The 17237-nt window shown below is 46.2% G+C and overlaps 1 protein-coding gene across 1 annotated transcript in view; it reads right to left on the bottom strand.

Annotated features, from left to right (window-relative positions):
* Nucleotides 1–3394: 3394 nt before the first annotated feature.
* The window catches only part of LOC149348166 (uncharacterized), a 142240-nt gene continuing 128397 nt past the window's right edge, over nucleotides 3395–17237 (bottom strand). Inside the window, exons 3-4 of the mRNA XM_089541693.1 lie at nucleotides 4606–4731; nucleotides 3395–3408 (exon numbers count right to left, since the gene is read on the bottom strand). Coding sequence (XP_089397819.1) covers nucleotides 3395–3408; nucleotides 4606–4731 — 140 coding nt within the window. The remainder of the gene's footprint in view (nucleotides 3409–4605; nucleotides 4732–17237) is intronic.

The following is a 17237-nucleotide window of genomic DNA, read 5'->3' as shown; positions in this document are numbered from 1 at the left end:
GCGACAGCACTGCTCTGAAAGCGCCATCGTGATGCATTTGCGGGGTCCATTACCACTGCCTTTTTTTATCTTTCCCGCGAGGTCGGTCGAAAGTGGGGGTCGTGTTTCGCAGCGACCCCTGAGTGCGCAGTCTCGGGAAAGAACAGCAATCATGCCTTGGGATGCTCTTGAGCTCGTGCTGTTGTGCGGCTTTAGGACTGCTGAAATTGTTTATGCCTCTTTCTCTGCCAGGCCAAGAACGGGAAAGTGCGCAAAGAAGTTTTCAGTGCAATGAGGCATTGTTAAACAGTGCCAGAAGACGGGACACACGAAAGGAAGTACGAACAACGCAGGCGCTGATTCGCGGCTAATTTTATTCAGAGAAACGCTCCTTATAAACAAACAGCAAACGTTAAAGAAGAAAATTATACTACATACGGAACGGTGAAAAAAACGCACAACATCGCCTTGCTGCAAGCGCGCATGAAATATGTCTTTTTGCTATACAGAAAAGTGTTATAGTGTTATACAGAAAAGACATCTAACTTTTATGCGCGTTTGCACCATGACGATGGGGTGTGTGTTTTTCATTGTCCTGTATGTAGCATGGTTTTTCTTTTACGTTTGGCGTTTGTTCTTTGGAAAGGAAAACTTATAAAGACTGTTTCTCCGAACAAAAATTAATTGCGAGCCAGCACTTGTGCTGTGTGCGGTTCCTTTCGTGTGCCCCGTCTTCCCGCGCTGTTTAACAATGACTCAACGTCAACACGCGCAATTCTCAACCTTAATTAGTGCAATACGGCCCTCGGGCATCTCGGGAAATGCGGAGCACAAATGAAAGGCGTTGTTTACGACGCCAGATTGGAGGCCACTTTCTTTTATTGCGGCTCGTTTTTTCACCTTACGCGTAATTCAGTTTCTGGCAGTGCATAGGCGTGTTGTACGCACGGGTGGTTGCAATTGTCTCCGGTTCAGAGTGAAGCAGGTCGGTAGGTGTGAAAGTAGAATTAAGAACACACTGTATATAGAGTAGGCCGCAGGTTATGCACGAAACACTAGCCTGCTTACGTTGTACATTGTACTGCTTGGAACGCCGCTGTCTCGTTTCGCTCTCTGGGAGTTCCACGGAAATAAATAAAAAAAAATTCTACAGCTTTCCGACGGTACTTCAGCAGCTGTTGCGACAACCATTAACGCAACCGTAAATAGAGTTGTGCGTTTTACTACCCGTTTTTCATTTGTTCATGCGGCAAGTCTTGATGTGAATGGAGCACTGAATCGTAGGTGTCTGCAACATTGTATCGCGCCAACCATATTTTGCCGCGGCGTCTCCCAGATGGCGCCATATGTATGGCTTGAAACAGCAGCGCACAAGATCCATAGCGAGAAAAAGTATTTTCTGGGGGGGTGTTAACCTGGCTTAAGGGTTTCGGTCAGCTGTCCCACACCCGGTGGTCACTAGGTGGAATGAGTAACAGGGAAAATTAGACAATGACTATCATAACGCCAATAGCAGAGGCATCTAGGTGAAGTTAAACAATTATCTGGAAGACCAAATGAGGTATAATGCAACAAGGCTTTCCTCTGGTTCTAATGTCGTGGTAGCAATATCACGAAGTGCATTATGTCAGCTATAGCAAATGGATGGTTTTCCTGAGAGAGTAGCGAAGGCCGAAAAGAGTTAGGCGGAAATTAAACTGAAATACAACCTGATTTTCTTCGCCTCATTTCCCTCAAAGTATTCTTGGAAAATTCAGAGGAAAGCGCCTAATTTATCCGATCCTGACCCCAAGCAGTATATTTATTCATGGAAAACCAAGATTTGTGTTGCCAGGCATTTTTTTTTAAACCTGGATTTTTTCGGGGTCGTCGAGTTGATAAAATGAGAGAATTTTTTTTGTCTTCCCCCAAGACACTGAATTAGTAATAGCATCGCACAAGCCACATTTTCCAAGCTATAACTGAGAGAAACACTCGTATGTCAGCTGCCAGACGTGCGGGAGGCATGTTCAAAGATCCTTGAACGAAACGAGGAAAGTCATGACGAACGTATGGCAAAGTCGCAACGGGACACTGAGCTGCTCCACTAAGTGTTACCAGAGCAGAGAGCAGACCCAAATGCGATGCGCTGGACTCTCACGCGTACACTGGCGTCAGCAATACTGCGATAAATGTGCACTCGAAAGAGTCGCTTCATCGGTTGCCATGGTTAATGGCGCGTGGCTGTTCGCTGCTCGACCGGAGACGTCCAACTATGCTGCTGTGATTCGCCAGCCCGGGTAGATCTGCGGGGAGGTCTGTTTCGGATTAAGTGTTGCATACGCGTTTGCGTTCTAATAATGGACCTTTTTCCCCTTTGAAATACATACCTTTTTGGGACCTCAGCCTTGGTCGTTTGGAAAACCACGGAAGTTAGAACTAAGGCCGTTCCGAAAACGAGCTTTTAGTGTGTAATAGGAAGTACAGAGACTGAATTCTCGTCGAAGTGCTGGAGGGGGCTATTTTGGCCATCCGTGACATTAAATCCCCACGCCTCGTTAGGCCCTGTCCTGTGCCCCTCTGCACGCTGGAAACATCTTTGTTTTTAATGGCTTGGATGCGTCTACGAGGCTGAGAGGCAGCGGGAGAGCGGAAACCTAATTAAAATTTCCAGGTTAGGCTCATGCAGTTTGGTCAGAGCTTTTAGGCTGGAGTTAGGGATGACACGTGAGAGGTGCATGTAGAGGGCTTGAGAGATTTGCAGGTACATCGCAGTCCGTAGCCTTCAATAAAACTGAGATTCGCAAGCGCGTACTACGAATGTGCAATTTAGCCGAGAAAACTGCGTTTCATGAATCCCAGTGGCGGCAGCAGCAGCGATAAATCCATACAGGAACAGGGCAGCTGCAGAAGTTATGGAAACTGATTTAAAAGGCTTTTATGAGCCCTTGCGTTACTCCTCGTTCATTGATTTGAATTTAATTTATTACTGATCAATGCACCCTTGCCTTTCGTAATGGATCTTTGCAGTGTTTTTCCTGTAACTATGAAGCGAAATTTATAATTACAATTTTCAAAGATAAATGTAACTTTGTCGATGTGCTTTAAAGGTAGCAAAATGAGAAATTGTGACCGTGAGCCTCCTGTGCATAATGAAGACGAAAAATATTGTTTTCGGCACCAACACGGAAAATTCAGCGACGTTGGCGATGAATAATATTCAAGGAATCAAGATAATTGTAAGGTGCATTTCGGCATTTCCCTCTGTGTCGTTTCGGAGAAGCGTTGAATGGTGTCATAAGCGACATATTGTCCCTCACGCGTCTGACCCATGTGGACATTTAGCGGAGACCTCATCCATCTTCATCCGTGCATCCATCACCCTGGTTCATCTGCCTCGTGCGTCCGAGCGTTCATTAATTCCTGAGCGGCCCAATCAGTCAACCCTGTCTGAAAGGAGGGAAAAACATCTTAGGTTTAAAATAAACATAAGCGGCATGATTCGGACTCAGATTACTGAGAAATCGAAGCAGAATGCGTCTACAGTAAAAACGCGAAGCGGAATAAACAAATTTTCTGCAACTATCTTTTGACCGATAAGTTGCCTAGTACGACAAGGGGTGAATATTTCACACACAAAAAAAATGACGCCATCTAGAAGAAACAGTAGATGCTGTCTACTGCGGCTTCTCACATGGTAATTCATTTTCAACCATTAATTCACGTCATCATCTTGATCACCGCTGGAAGTGCATTGTGATACGTTGGCATGAGGAAACGCAACTGGTGGCACAGGCGGCGCTAAAGTATAGGCCCTGCTTTGTCAAGTAGTGTCAAAATGTTGAACGCTAGAGCTCTACGAGGCTTCGTTTATAAATGCAGGAATATATTAAAGGCCTAAATTAGCGGACCAAGGTGAAGATGAAGAGTCCGATTCTCTGTTTTAGCACAAATACTCGCTACACCCTGGAGGGCCTATATGATGATACAAAAAATTTTATCTGTGCTTAAAAAAATCTGTAGAGGAAGAACTCAGCGTAGACGAAGCATAAGAAAGCCTACCATGAAACCTGTCTTTTACTGATTCATCATGACGATGATGACTATTTACAATGGCGTAAGAGCATTTGTGGTCTAGGAGCATTATAGAGTTTTTAATATACGCAAAATGGGATTAAAGGCCCTTTGTCCAAGCGTCTTACCCAAGGAAAGCCGTGCGCTTGGCCAGGTGAAAGCTTGTAGTCACTGTATCCCCGGTGGTTACCCGGCGGCACTGGTGATCGAATTCCGCAACTCCCGCATACGAGGCGGATGCTGAAACCACTACGCCACCGCGACGTGGCTAAGTGGTATATTTACTGAAGCCCCTGAGTGAAGAAGGACACCGGTCGAGGGCACTGCAATAGTAAAACCATCCGGGAACCCGCACTCAAAAGTCAAACGTCATAACCTGAGACACTACGGCGGGTCATAATGAGCGGAGAGGAGGTTATGGGAGAAAAAAAAAGGAGAGGGTGCAGTTCTGCAGCAGCCTTTCTTAGTATTCGCTCATATCAAAACACAATGTTTTTTCTTGAATAACGAGAATCTATACTACTGAGCTACGCAGATAACAAATTCGTTTTCTCACATATACGAGAAACTTACAGTGTGAGTGGGTGACTGCTGTTCCAGTTGCAAACAGGGGGTGTTCCTGGTTTACCGTCGCAGCCCCCGCTGATACATAGCTGCTAAGTGACAGGAGGGGGTGGCCGTTTGGCGCCCAGCTTTCGCCTGTCGCAAGGAACATAATGAGTCAGAGTTAACTGGACAGTGGTCTTTTATACGGCAGAAGTACTTGCGGTACATGCTGATTAGACTGAAACATAAATCTGCAGCCGATGATTAAAGCCAAGGAATAGGGTAGGTAAGCGTCGGAAGAGAAACATTTGGCACAGCAGGGGTGATGAGTCGTTAATCTGGATGTTCCGGAGAAGGTGAGCCCTACGTCACGGGGAGTGATTGATGTGGGGTCGGGTAGAGGCAGTTATCTAGACGGAGCTGGAGGTGACATTCTTGATGGTGCGGCGCAGGGAGGGTCTCCCACTTTGAGAGGACTTGGGCCACGAAATCTACAGAGCGCGGTGAAGTCTGCGCGGACGAGCTAATGAGCCAACTCATTGCCGCCAGCCTCTGAATGACCAAGGAAGACTGTAGCGCGGAGACCTCTCTTTCGACTTCCTGCTGAATGGAAGGGGCAAGAGCTTAGGTGTCAGAGTAGACCGGGTACTACGGGAGGGTGGGAAGGGGGGCAAATGACCGGAAGACACGCGCAATGGCGTTTACCTCGGTGGACAGCGTGCGGAGGGTGTATAAAATTCATAAAAGATTGATTGATTGCATCGCAGTTGAATAATAACTGATGATTCTATTGGCAGAGAATAAAAGAGGCCTGAGTGAGCATTGCGGGCTATCACGGAGGGAACTCTAAAAATTCATTGCCCTGAAGATGTGCTACATCTCTATAACCCATTATTTTTAAGCATTTAAACTCTAGCCAGCACGACCAAAAGGGACAATCAAGATACTACCACGCCACGTGAGTAAGTCATGAGAGCGTGTAGCGTATCGACAGAAGTATTCTTTTAATCTGGTTTCTTGAAATAAACTCAAGATTGCGAGCACTAAGATGCAACGGATGCATTAATCAAAATTCGCTTTAGTTTTAGTTTGAGGAGATTGTTTCGTTGCTAAGGTCACGAACATACATACGTCTTGCTGCCAACTGAATTGATCATTGCCAACTGCGCCAACTTGTGTGTGAAAATAGTGGCGCGAAAGCAGTATTTCGTTATTTGCAGGGGCTCTCTTACGGCATTAGAATCTCCCAATGAGGCGTATCTATTGAAGACCTTTTTCGACGGCTTCACGTTGTTCGTCACTTTGCAATTAAAAACGCACTGGCTGCCGAACTCAGCCTCATCTCTCGCAGGTTGTGCAAAGTAAGGTCTCCCCTAGTTTATTTATTTATTTTATTTTTATTTTATTTTTATTTTTATTCATTCAATTAACCAGAGGCCTTGTTCGGCAATGCATATTGAGAAGGGTGCGGGAGGGTGAGCGGACAACACAATTTTCATATAAAAATCAAATAATGGTTACATGAATGCATGAAGCTTCCCATCAAAGCAAAGCAAATGTCAGGAAACCAAGAAAGTAAGAGCACGAAATGCATTATTAAATTGGCGCACTGCTGTACATGTTGGGCAGTGGAGGTAATGCGCAAACGAACAATGTGTCATTAGAAACAGAACATGTAGTTGGAACCAGAAAAACAAAAGGGAAAACGACATGATGAAAGGCGACATATTCAAATAAAATGCGATTGTGAGTAAGATTCAAGACAGGTCAGCCACAATGAATGGAAAGATAATGATTCGGTATTAGTCGGACTGCTAGCAAATAAGAAAATATATTCTCCTATGGACGAAACGAATGGGGAATTTCGATATTTCTTCGGGCAGATAAAGACTGAATGCCTTTTATGCCCATGATCAGTACGACAAATGTGATGTGCGACTCTGATATGCCTTGACGGGAAGAATAAACTGCTACGGTAAAGTGAGAGTGAACTTGATGAACAAAATAATTTTTGTTTAATGTACTGTAAGTCATCAAACCCAACCACACAGGCATATCTGCAAAATTGTTTAGTGTTTAGTATATAATATTTGCAGCATGCGAGATAATAGTCGCATACTATGATCTCACAAGAAATAGGACCATACATCACAGAACCCTTAAATGTGCAGGCTTCGCTGATGCACAGACTATGAGTAGAGTGCGGCAACAGGCTCCTGCTTTCCCGTCCAGCCGTTGAAAGGGAGACCGCCGCTTCGTACGTGAAGCGAGCAGCTGTGGGGAAAACCTTATCTTCTATCTGTAACGACGCTGGCAGTGTGTGCCATCGCATCCCAATGAATTAGCCCCTCGGCCGAGAACGGCCCTTAACAGCCATTGCACTGAGCCCTTCCCCTTTCACCCTTTCTCTCCTGAGCCACAGCCAAGACGCTGCTGGCCTCGAGGAAGAAAGGCGGTGGCTACAGCGTCGTCGGCGGCGTTCGCTGACTACTAACGAGAACAGCTTTCCCTTCGCTCATCAGCTGCAATGAAAAGGGGGCGTAACCTGAGGAAGGGGGGAAGGGCTCTTAATGGAGGCATTTGAGAAGGACAAGAATGGGGGCGTGGTAACCCAAACTTGAATGCCTCTGCAGGACACGCGGGCTCACAGAATAATGAAAGAGTATTGATGGCTAGTATTCAAATGGGCTTCCTATTTCTTCTGGTGTCCCCAAAGGAAGGGTCCCTGCCCTTTTCTTCCTGCAACATACGTGGAGGTCTTTGTTAAAGTAGTCACTCATCCCGTTCGAATCACGCTGTCTGCAGAAGCAGCTCTTTATTGGGCTAACATTCATTAGCAAAGAAAGGAACAACTCGGCGGCGGCGATAGCAACAAGCGTGCTCGGTGGTCGGAGAAGTAAGGAATGCCCGCTGCTTTCAGCTGCTCTCATTTTAAAGCTGACGCAGACCTTTCGCAATTAGGCGCGATTATCGTCTACGACAATTGCGTACAATTCAGAACAAACTGCACGCGGCTGGAAACATTCGATATAAATCTGGGGCCACATTTTGTGAGCTGTTCATTTCCCACTGTCTACTTCGCGTCCATTTTGCGCCACACCATCACGCAGACAGCTCCAGCAGCGTTTATTAATAAAAAAGGAAAAACAGCGGTAGGGCTTTAACGTAGTTAAACCGAGTCGACGTATAAAAGCATGCGATTAGCTTGGTTGGCTCATTGATTCGCTTTGTTAGGCCCTCGGCACGTCTGGCGAGGATATTAGTTTGATAGTATCTATACTCGATAAAGACGGCGACGTGCAACGCACGGCACGGGAGTGTGTTGCTGTTTAACAAAAGCGTGATCGGCTGCGGCGATGGCATAGTGCTCTCGTGCAGTAGCCGCAGTGGAGCTGATCTGTTCCCAACGCTGCGTGTTCGAAACCCAGTCGCGGTCATATTCATTTAATTAATTTAGTGATGCTCGAAAGGACAATTCAAGGTCAGGCTTCACCGCTGAAACGGCTTTTGCAGCTTTGGACATGAAGTATAGCTTTCGCTCTAAAACGATGAGCCCCAACTTGCAGACGCAATCGACGCTGCTCGAGTGGTGGCGAAGGCAGCGGCGTGTCTCTACAGGGTTCAAGCTGCGGCAGAGCGCGATATCGTTCAGTTCGACCGTGCTCACTCTGGCATCACTACTCGCTACGCTTTCCTCTCCCATCGGAGCCCCGCTTTTTTTTTTTCAGAAGTACGCCGTAATGGGCTGGTTGGTTTGCATAAACATTCGCTCGCTTTTTTCTACATATATTTGCGTGTTTTCTAATAAAGCACCAGTTCCCAGTCAGCGCCGGTGGAGTCTTTCTTTCCTCTATCTTGTCTCGCTTCGATGACCATTTATACCCTTTTTTTACCCCTCTCCACTCTCCTTCTCAAACCTCATACGCCTCCAGACCACGCCGTCACGACTATTACTACGCCGTAATGTCGGAGAAAGAGGCGTTAAGCTTTTGCTCTAAAAAGAATGTCTGGGATTTGTGGCCCTCGCCGGAAGCGAAGTTGCAGTAGCGACACCTCTGCAATGTTACTCCCCAGGGGCCGCTCCCACTAGTCAACTCATCCTTCGGCCCCCCTGGAGAACATGACAGTTTCTCGCATTATCAAGGGCGGCAACTCTGAGGCTTATGTCTCAAGCCCACTGTGAGAAAATTGCAGGATTATGAGAATTTCGCTTCAATAGCGCGAGAGCAAAACATCGCATTGGCTGTCATGCTTCTGGCCAGCACAAGGAGACGTCTGACCCATTTTTAGCATTTCGCCCCGGAAAGAGCCCAACGCCAGACAGGGGTGAAGCTTGGACCCATTTTAAAACCGGTAGCTCCCGGTGGCAATGGGAATCGAACCTGGCACCTGTACAGGAGGAGAGTGTGTTTTCTGTTACGAGATACTACCACGGCGTTCATCAAGACGAAGTGTCCTCTAAAAAGAGAATGGGAGCTAAATAAATATCGAAAAAGTAAGAAGCGAGTTAAAATGTCGTGTAATGTGTTTGCGAAACCAGCCTTTGTAGTTTCAGTTGTGCAGTAAGGAAGTTTTGGAAAGCTGCCAGAAAGGTCAAAGCATGGTAAAGACGGAAGACTATCGCTACATGAACAGTCTATGGTGATGTTCATGTGAAGGAAATGCTGAATGCAGAGTGCATAGTACAAATGGAATCAAAGAGAAACAACATAGGGAACTTCAGCGAAGTAATGACAAAACACTGAGATAAAAGGCGGAGGGTTCAATGGTTAGGCCAATGCACAACAGTCTAAAGTGCTTTCTTTACGGAGACAAAACAAGTGCTTCAAGCCTGCACGCGTCTCATTCGAATGCCGATTTATAGACCCGGTTGAGAAGGTATTTTTAAAAGATGAACACTGTTGTCAGCCCTGAACCGTCCTACCCATCCCCACTACAACTCAGTCGATGTTGTGCTTTTGACGCCATAGGCCTCACGCCAAGATCACGGATAGAAAAGCGCGACAGCTCCTTGTCATTGCTATGCGCAGCTTTCCTTCAGACACAGGTAAGATGAAAATCTCCTTTTTCGTACGTGCCTCAGGTAATAAGATGAACTACGCGGTTCCGATCATAAGCTTATTTCCGCACCCTGCGAAGAAAGGTAAGCCTGCTTTGCACAGGACGCCTTTCTTTTGTCTCTGGACTCGACTTCCACAAACAGCCTGCGTTGTCTTCCTTGAAGGGGACAAAGGAATGGTGTGAAACAAAGTAACAACACCTGCAACACTCTGAGCGCTCCAGGGAAAATGGGTTCACCGCAGCCCTAATGAGCAGGTAACGTGTGTAGACAGACAACGCTGACTTTGATCCGCGATAGCGGGGACAGGGGCGCAAGAGCTCTGTGGGATATTGTTTGCGCCCCGGAGAATGCTCTGATAGAGAAAAAGAGGAGTAGAACCAAACGAAAAGGGGACGATATAAAAGAGAGCCTCACGTGATGCTCCGGCAAAAAAAAAAAACACCTGTAGGGAAGGCAATCTTCGTCGAAAGGGCATGAGTATTAGCACGAAGAAATGACACTTTGAGTGGTTCGGGGTAGACTAGAGAGAGAAAAAAAAGAAAAGATAAAGGGGAACGTTGAGAAAGTGAGAGGGATTGTGAAAATACAAGTATAGAGGGGAGCAGTCACAGGGAAGCTAGTATGATTTCCGAAACCAGAGTACATTGGAATAAATGATGGAAAGTCTAAAGTGAGGAGGAAGCCAAGGATGAAAAGCGGGAGGGGAATGAAGAAAGAAGATATAAGGAAAGGAGTAAAAGGACAAGGAAGATGCAAAGAAAACAAGCGAGAAATTCTAACAAGGAGGATAATGTAGATGCGTGAACCCTCCCCCCCCCCCCCCCCCCCCCCCCGAAAAAAAAAAAGCGCATTCGTTGTTCCATTGTGAAGGGGATACAAAAGAAAGCGATCACATCCCACAAAAATGTCTGGCTATTTAGCATTGCGAAGCGCGAAATTTGTGCGAAAGCGCATTTTTTTGCAGGTTGACACCACCGCCACGTACCTGAAAGCGCGACAGGTGTCCACTGACCCAGGGATTCAGATATGCGTGTCTTCAGCTCTTTCATCGTCAATTCGTCAATGCCAATTTACCCACTACACGCCGGCGACTTATGCTCCACTACCGCATTTCAGCTGAATGCGCAATGTTGTCAACGCCAGCGCGTATTGCTCTGGTGCCGTGTTTCTGCCAAAATGTTGTCCACGCCTACGCATGCAGCGCACATCTCTCTACCACTAGCCCCCCCCCCCCCCCCCCTCCCCCTTCTTAGTAGCTGAAATCGCGAATATTAGTTTGATAGCACTATTAGTTGATGAAGAACACGATGTGCAATGCACAACACGAGAGTGTTGCAGTTTAACACGAGGCGGGTTCGGCTGCGGCGATAGCCTAGTGCTTTCGCGCAGTGGCCTGCGAAGCTGTTCTGGTCGCACCGCCGCGAGCTTCAGTCGCAGTCGCGGATATTTAGTTGATTTCTTTTTATTTACTTAGTTCGTCTGGCACAAGCCCGCGAACAATGCAAGATCTTGCTCGAAGTTTACCAGTCGGAATAGTGCTTTCGTACTAAAAAGCATTTAATGTGAATGCAGGTAACAGGAGACGTAACCTACGCAGAGGGAATGTGAGGAGTAAGTGCGCAGTGTGAGAGCAATGAAAGTGGAGCAAATACTAGACAGTAACGCAGAAATGCGACGTGGAAGTAGATTGTGAACAATTACAGGTAGGTGAAGATGGGAGTGATTCGATAAAGAGCCAGCCATAAGAAAACGAAACTAAGGAAACATTAGTAAAGCGAAAGAAAAAACAACGAAGAACATGTGACACGTTCTTCAGAGAGGCGACATATTCATATACACACCGCTTCTCTTCCGCTCTTTATCGAACAAGTTTTATTCGTTTATTTTCCTTTTTTGTACGTGTTCGCATCATGGAGAGTATCAGTGTAGGAGATGTCGCCTACAGCGGTTTGTAAAGCCGTGTTTTAGCTCTTCTGCACGAACGCCTTCCGTGCCCAAGCAGCACACACAGAAACCTTCAAGCTGCATCATTCAACGTAAGTTTTGAACGATGGCGCCTGCTGTGTATTCACGTAGGTGCTTTATCTTCGAGAGTGGGTGCTGCTTTGTTAAAACAACTTGCAGAGTGCTTGAAAATCGCCTATTGTGTAGGGCTGGACGGGTGTGTAAAAACGCGAGCCGTTTTTGGGACGCTTCAGCTTAAGCTGTAATTAAGCTTAAGCTGTGATTAAGGTTAAGCTGTAATTAAGCTTAAGCTGTAAAGCACAATCAGCAGCAGCTCCAGCCTTAGCACTACCTTGCTAGAAAAAGGCCTCTTCCATATCTCTCCAAATAGCGCCGTCCAGTTCCCCGCAAGCGTCTTAATCTCATCCGCCCACCTAAAATTCTACCGGCCCCCGCTGCGCTTCTCTTCTGTTCGAATCCACTTCGCTACTACCATCGATTATATTGCCTTCCTATTACATGCCCTGCCAAGCCCATTTCTTATTGATATCGACGAGAGTGTCATTCACAAGCGTTTGTTCCCTGACCCACTCTGCTTTCTTCCTGTCTCCTAACGTTACACCCATCGTTTTCGTTTTCATAGCTGGCTGCGTTGTCGTTGCGTACATCGCCTCAAAAGGCATGCGCTTTCGAGAAGCTTGCAGGCAAAGCAACCTCTCCAGAGCACAAAATTTATTGGGGCCACAGCGGCGAAGATAGCTGCGTTTTTGAAATTCTAAAAACTGATATGGTTATTACTTACAGCGGGCTACCCGCCTCTCAGTAATTAAGGAGCCTAAAGTTAAAAAGGCAACTTTTCAGTATTAGCTAACCAATTTGCTAATTAGCACATCTTGCCTGTTTTCTCATGTGTTGCTCCGCTGAGAATGCTATGTTGAAAAAAGCGCTAGAGTAACTCAAAAAGCCCAGCTTAAAAAGTTGTATAATGTCTTAGGTGAAACACGCTACATGGGGATTGTTTGAGACACTGAAGAGCTTCAGCGAAGAGAGGGAATATTTTTCCGGACCAAATGCATTTATTCGGCACAGTTCTCGGTAACAATTTGCGCACTCATTCTCTGCTTTTTATGTCCGCCTTCGCGGACAGTGCTGCAGACAGGAAACCTGCCTTTCAGTCTTTCCAGACTCTGTGAACCACGTAATTTGGCATTGGGAGGATGCGTGGCGTGCCTTTTTTTCTTGCTGCAGGTTCAGAGAAAACATACGTCGTTTTTTTTTTCTCCCGTTTTTCACAAGAAATGCTTTCTCTCTGCGACAACAAAGCGCATTTCTCCTCGCCTTTACCTACGTCCATTGTTGCCGCGGTTGATCTGTCAGCTCAATAGAGGCAGTGAATTGGAGATTTCGCCTCGAAACTAATTTCCATAGGTTGTCTCGCATGCTGTATACGAATGGAGAGAAAGTATGGCGGGGTTGTTGAGAGCGAGACGTAGGAGAATGGCTATAAACGTTTTTTTTTTTTTCGAAAATTGTTTGGTCTGGGAACTCTGGGATTTAGCCCTAGGACACTTCCTATTTAAAGAGAAACGCGAGAAGCTAACGCGTGACCACCACCAGCACTTTATCAACTATTGGGCGGAATGCTTTGCTTAAAGCGCTATCTTATCAAAATCAGTGAGACGCGGGCTTCAATTCTGCACCGGCGCAAACCTTGTTTATAAACGTCAAAACCGTGTGTAGTTTAAAAGTGGAGCTGCTCCGCTATAAAACAAATGCAGCAGCAACAACAAAAATAAAGCCGGAGTAGTGGGGTCTTATTCGAGGAGATAAAACACGAGCATATACTGAAAGCTATCGGATGTCTATACCTGCAGCGATAATTTATAATGTGAATGCCGAGATACGTAAAAAGAAAAGCGGACTAAAATTCTGCTCCTCGCGTACAGTGAGATTAGAAACCTTGATCTACGCCACAGTGGTGCTGGGCACCTGAAATGCCTTGGCATGAAAAAGAAATGCAACGAGCAATGTATCGAGATGACTGTTACTCAAGGAAAACAAAAGATAAACCCCAAACCTATGTGTGTTAAAGTAAATGACGATGCCAGTAAACTATACTTTTGTTTTTTATTTAGCGACAGGGACACGAAACAAACGTACCCGATAATGTAACTCAAATGCAATATAAGCTGCTTTCCAACCTCTTCCCAGCTCGAGATTAAAAGCGACTTAGGCCTACGTTAGAGTAAATGCTGCACTAGTTGTAGCCGGCTTGTTCGACATTGCGACCGAGACAGCATAAATGTTGAGAGCCAGCACTAGACTAATAGCTTGCAGAAATTGATATTTTCTGCTTCTTTTTGACCTGCGCTTCCAAGAAGGTTTCATTGTTTTCGCTGTACCGTCGTCCATCCGGCACGCTCGCTCTTTACAGTGCCGGTGTCAAGCTTGTGAGTGCTCATGTGCAAAGCTTTTGGAGTGTGAAAGTATCTACTGTTGAAAAGGAATAAGAGGAGAAAGCAGGCAAAATGTAGGGCACGCAGACAGAGCAGTTCTCGGGGCTTTGAACTGGAATTCGGGAAAGCTGGGGCGTTCCACAGTGGACGTCTCTTCGCTGGTTGGCACTTGTCTCGACTTCTCGCCTCGTCGTCTGCGAGCAAGGAGCGATGCGACAGTTCGGAGTGGAAGCTGGATGGTGTCCACATTGTGGGCATACGTGCTCCCCTTCACACGATGGCCTATTTGTAATGACTCCCGTAAGGGTCAAAGCAGGCTCGTCTGGTTCTACCAGTGTCATTTGTCTCATCGTCGCATTAAGCCACGTATACTTAACGACACGCCAGCGCGAAATGGAGGTCGGTAAATGTAGTGACCGTAGCTCTGTGGGACGAATGATGAGGGAACTCACGCTAGCTTTTTGGACTGATAGGAAGTTGCATGTTAGAGTGAGAGTATGAGGTGCTTAATGTGCGAAGCGTCACTCCGAGAAAAGGGAGATGCAGATATAAAACAAAGGAAGAAACAAAGCTTCTCAAGGGGATTTATGCTTAAACTCATTAGAGCTGCTTTTTCCACGACTGTTGAAATATAGCGTTCATTCGCACATGCGGCTACATCGACCAGTCTGCCGAGCACGGGCAGTTTATCAACAGCTTGCGAAGCCTGTGCTGCATCGATAGCAGGTCCCCACACTTTGCGCCGCCTAATTATTTGTGCATTGCAGCCATACACAACGCCACCCGATGACATGTTCTATACGCGCGGCATATTGTGCTCTGTATGCCCGAAAGGCAGCGCATGAAGCTAATTTATGAACCCATTTTCTCGAAACTGGGGATTCAAGAACAAAAGGGCAGGGCCCTGTCAAGAATAGCTGCTTGTTAAGATTAAGATTCCTAATTAGTTTCTTGCACTGAAGTCTTCGAGGCGCCCACTAGGCTCAAGGCTACGGTGTGCCTAAGAAATTCATATTCACCGGTTAGCATCCGTATCCTCCTTGCCTGTCTTGTCGTTGTGGGGTTCTGAGGCCGAACACATGTCTCGTATTGCGTAACGAGCTCGACAAGTTTCACTCCGCAGATCTGCCTCGACATCAAAATCTCGGCACTGCAGCTACCCAGGCGAGTTTAAATAACACCGATGACCGTCCAACGGAACAAAGCTCTCTCTGTATGCGCTCCTTCGTTAGATGGAAATTGGAAATGAAAATGGCTGAGAGTGAGGTGGAAGGAAGACTGTGCCGCGACACAAACGCTGCGCCACTGCAGCGCCACGCCTCGGAGAGATATCCTGCCCCGCCAGTGGTCTTCGAGAGGCGGCGCTCCCGTCATTGGCGTGACCTTGTCGGCCATTTTTCTTCCTTTGTCGAGCTTTGTCGCGACGTTGGAGAGCTGCGGGTCTCGAGGAGCTTCCGTTCGCTATGGCGAAGAACCGATCCAGAAAGTGGGTCACTCTCTTCAGCTTTCATTTTTTTTTACAGTAGAATAACCTGCCAGACCCGTTTTTTTTAAAAAAATCAGTTTCACTTTTGTAGTCCAGCCAGCTGCGTAGTTTTAATTGGTACCTATTGCAAGTTGCATTTGTATGATGAAACGCTACATGTCGGGACGAGTATTAACCAAGTAGTCACTAGTGGTAATATATTTCAAGTTAATGTATTAGAGATGCAATGATGTGTTGCAACAATTTTCGAAAGTCTCATTCGCATTCGAGTTGTTATGCTGTGCTGTTGGTTATTATTTTTTGGCGCAATACTTTAATCAATGCAAAAAAAAAAGTGGGGATCGACTAGCAAAGAGATTGACCTGCCAATAGTACAGGTATAGAATTGCGATTAAGCTGGATGGATAAAATTATTGGTTTTGGTGGTATTTAGGCTGGTTGGTATATTATACATAGCAAAATTGACAGCCCAAAGTTCAGAACAAAATAGAACCAAAGATAAAGGTAACGGTAGCTGATTGGGCAAGTCAGCTGTTCATAATAGCGCATGTGGTGTCTCCTTCGTGTTTCCCGTGTTTCGGACCGCTGTAGACTTCATAACGAAGATAAAAGACTCGCGCCGTATTAGCCATTACAAGTTGCACTAGGCATTAGGGCAGTATTAAATATTTCACTGCATCTCACTACAAAAGCACACTTTATTAAAAAAAACACATTGTGCATTGTCAAAGGTGCTGACGCTGTCTTCGCTGTCTCCGCGGTGTAGTCGACAGCTTCCTGTAATTCCTGATGACACCAGCATAGTGTTGTTCAGAGACGCGGTTATATAACGCCTGTTCTTATTTTGTTTATCACTGGTTCTGTAATACTCCGCCGGTTATCAATGCGAAAGCATTATATATCCCATTAGCATCAAAAGCCGGCGTCTGCCGTCTATGGCACAACATTCGGATGATGTCAGAACGCCGGAGTACAACGTGACACACGTGAGCGAAAATGTATATGACGAAACGTAACGTACTATGACTCGTGAAAGTCATCAGTCACAGACATTCCGCGACGTAGCAGGACTCAGCACTTCACAAGTAACGTGATGTGTAAACACTTTGAACAAAGTATGCATAAGCATGACTCATACTCGTAGTCATGACTAATGACTCACATACAATAAGCAACGTATTACAAGTAACGTAAGAAAAATGTGCAGAGGGTTTGTACAAAGTATTCATAATTATGACTCAGTTATTCTGCAACGTAGCATGACTCAGATCTTTAATGCTTTCGCAATCTCACTCGTAAGCAGTCTTAAGTGTCTCTGCCGCATTTTTTTCAATCTCCAATATTAATAATAACTTCTTGGTGCACGTTACTGCCGTGGCTTCAGACGTCGTAAAGAGGTTTACTGGACGAGCCTCATACAGCGGCTGTGCTTGGTCGTATAAGCGGCACTTTTGAATACTCCACGCTTTAGTTCCTTTCCGCGTTCAAAATACTCCGGCGTCCTTTTTCCGTCCGTGGTTGTTTATTTCAGCCGAGCTTTCCGCAGCTGCTGTTTCGATTTGCGTCGAGTGAAGTGGAAGGCGCAGTCACGGACGAACGGAAGAGACAGCAGAGTCTTTCATTCCATTATCTCCCACGCCGCGAGCGCACTTTCGGGCCTTCCCTTCTGGTCGTTCACCCTTTTTCTTTGCCGTCTGGTAACGGCCTCCTC

This window comes from Amblyomma mixtum, chromosome 4 (genome assembly GCF_055824585.1).
Source record: "Amblyomma mixtum isolate Tamu chromosome 4, ASM5582458v1, whole genome shotgun sequence".
NCBI classification, from domain to species: domain Eukaryota; kingdom Metazoa; phylum Arthropoda; class Arachnida; order Ixodida; family Ixodidae; genus Amblyomma; species Amblyomma mixtum.
The sequence above is the reverse complement of the archived record's forward strand: the minus strand, read 5'-3'. Positions and strand labels throughout refer to the sequence as shown.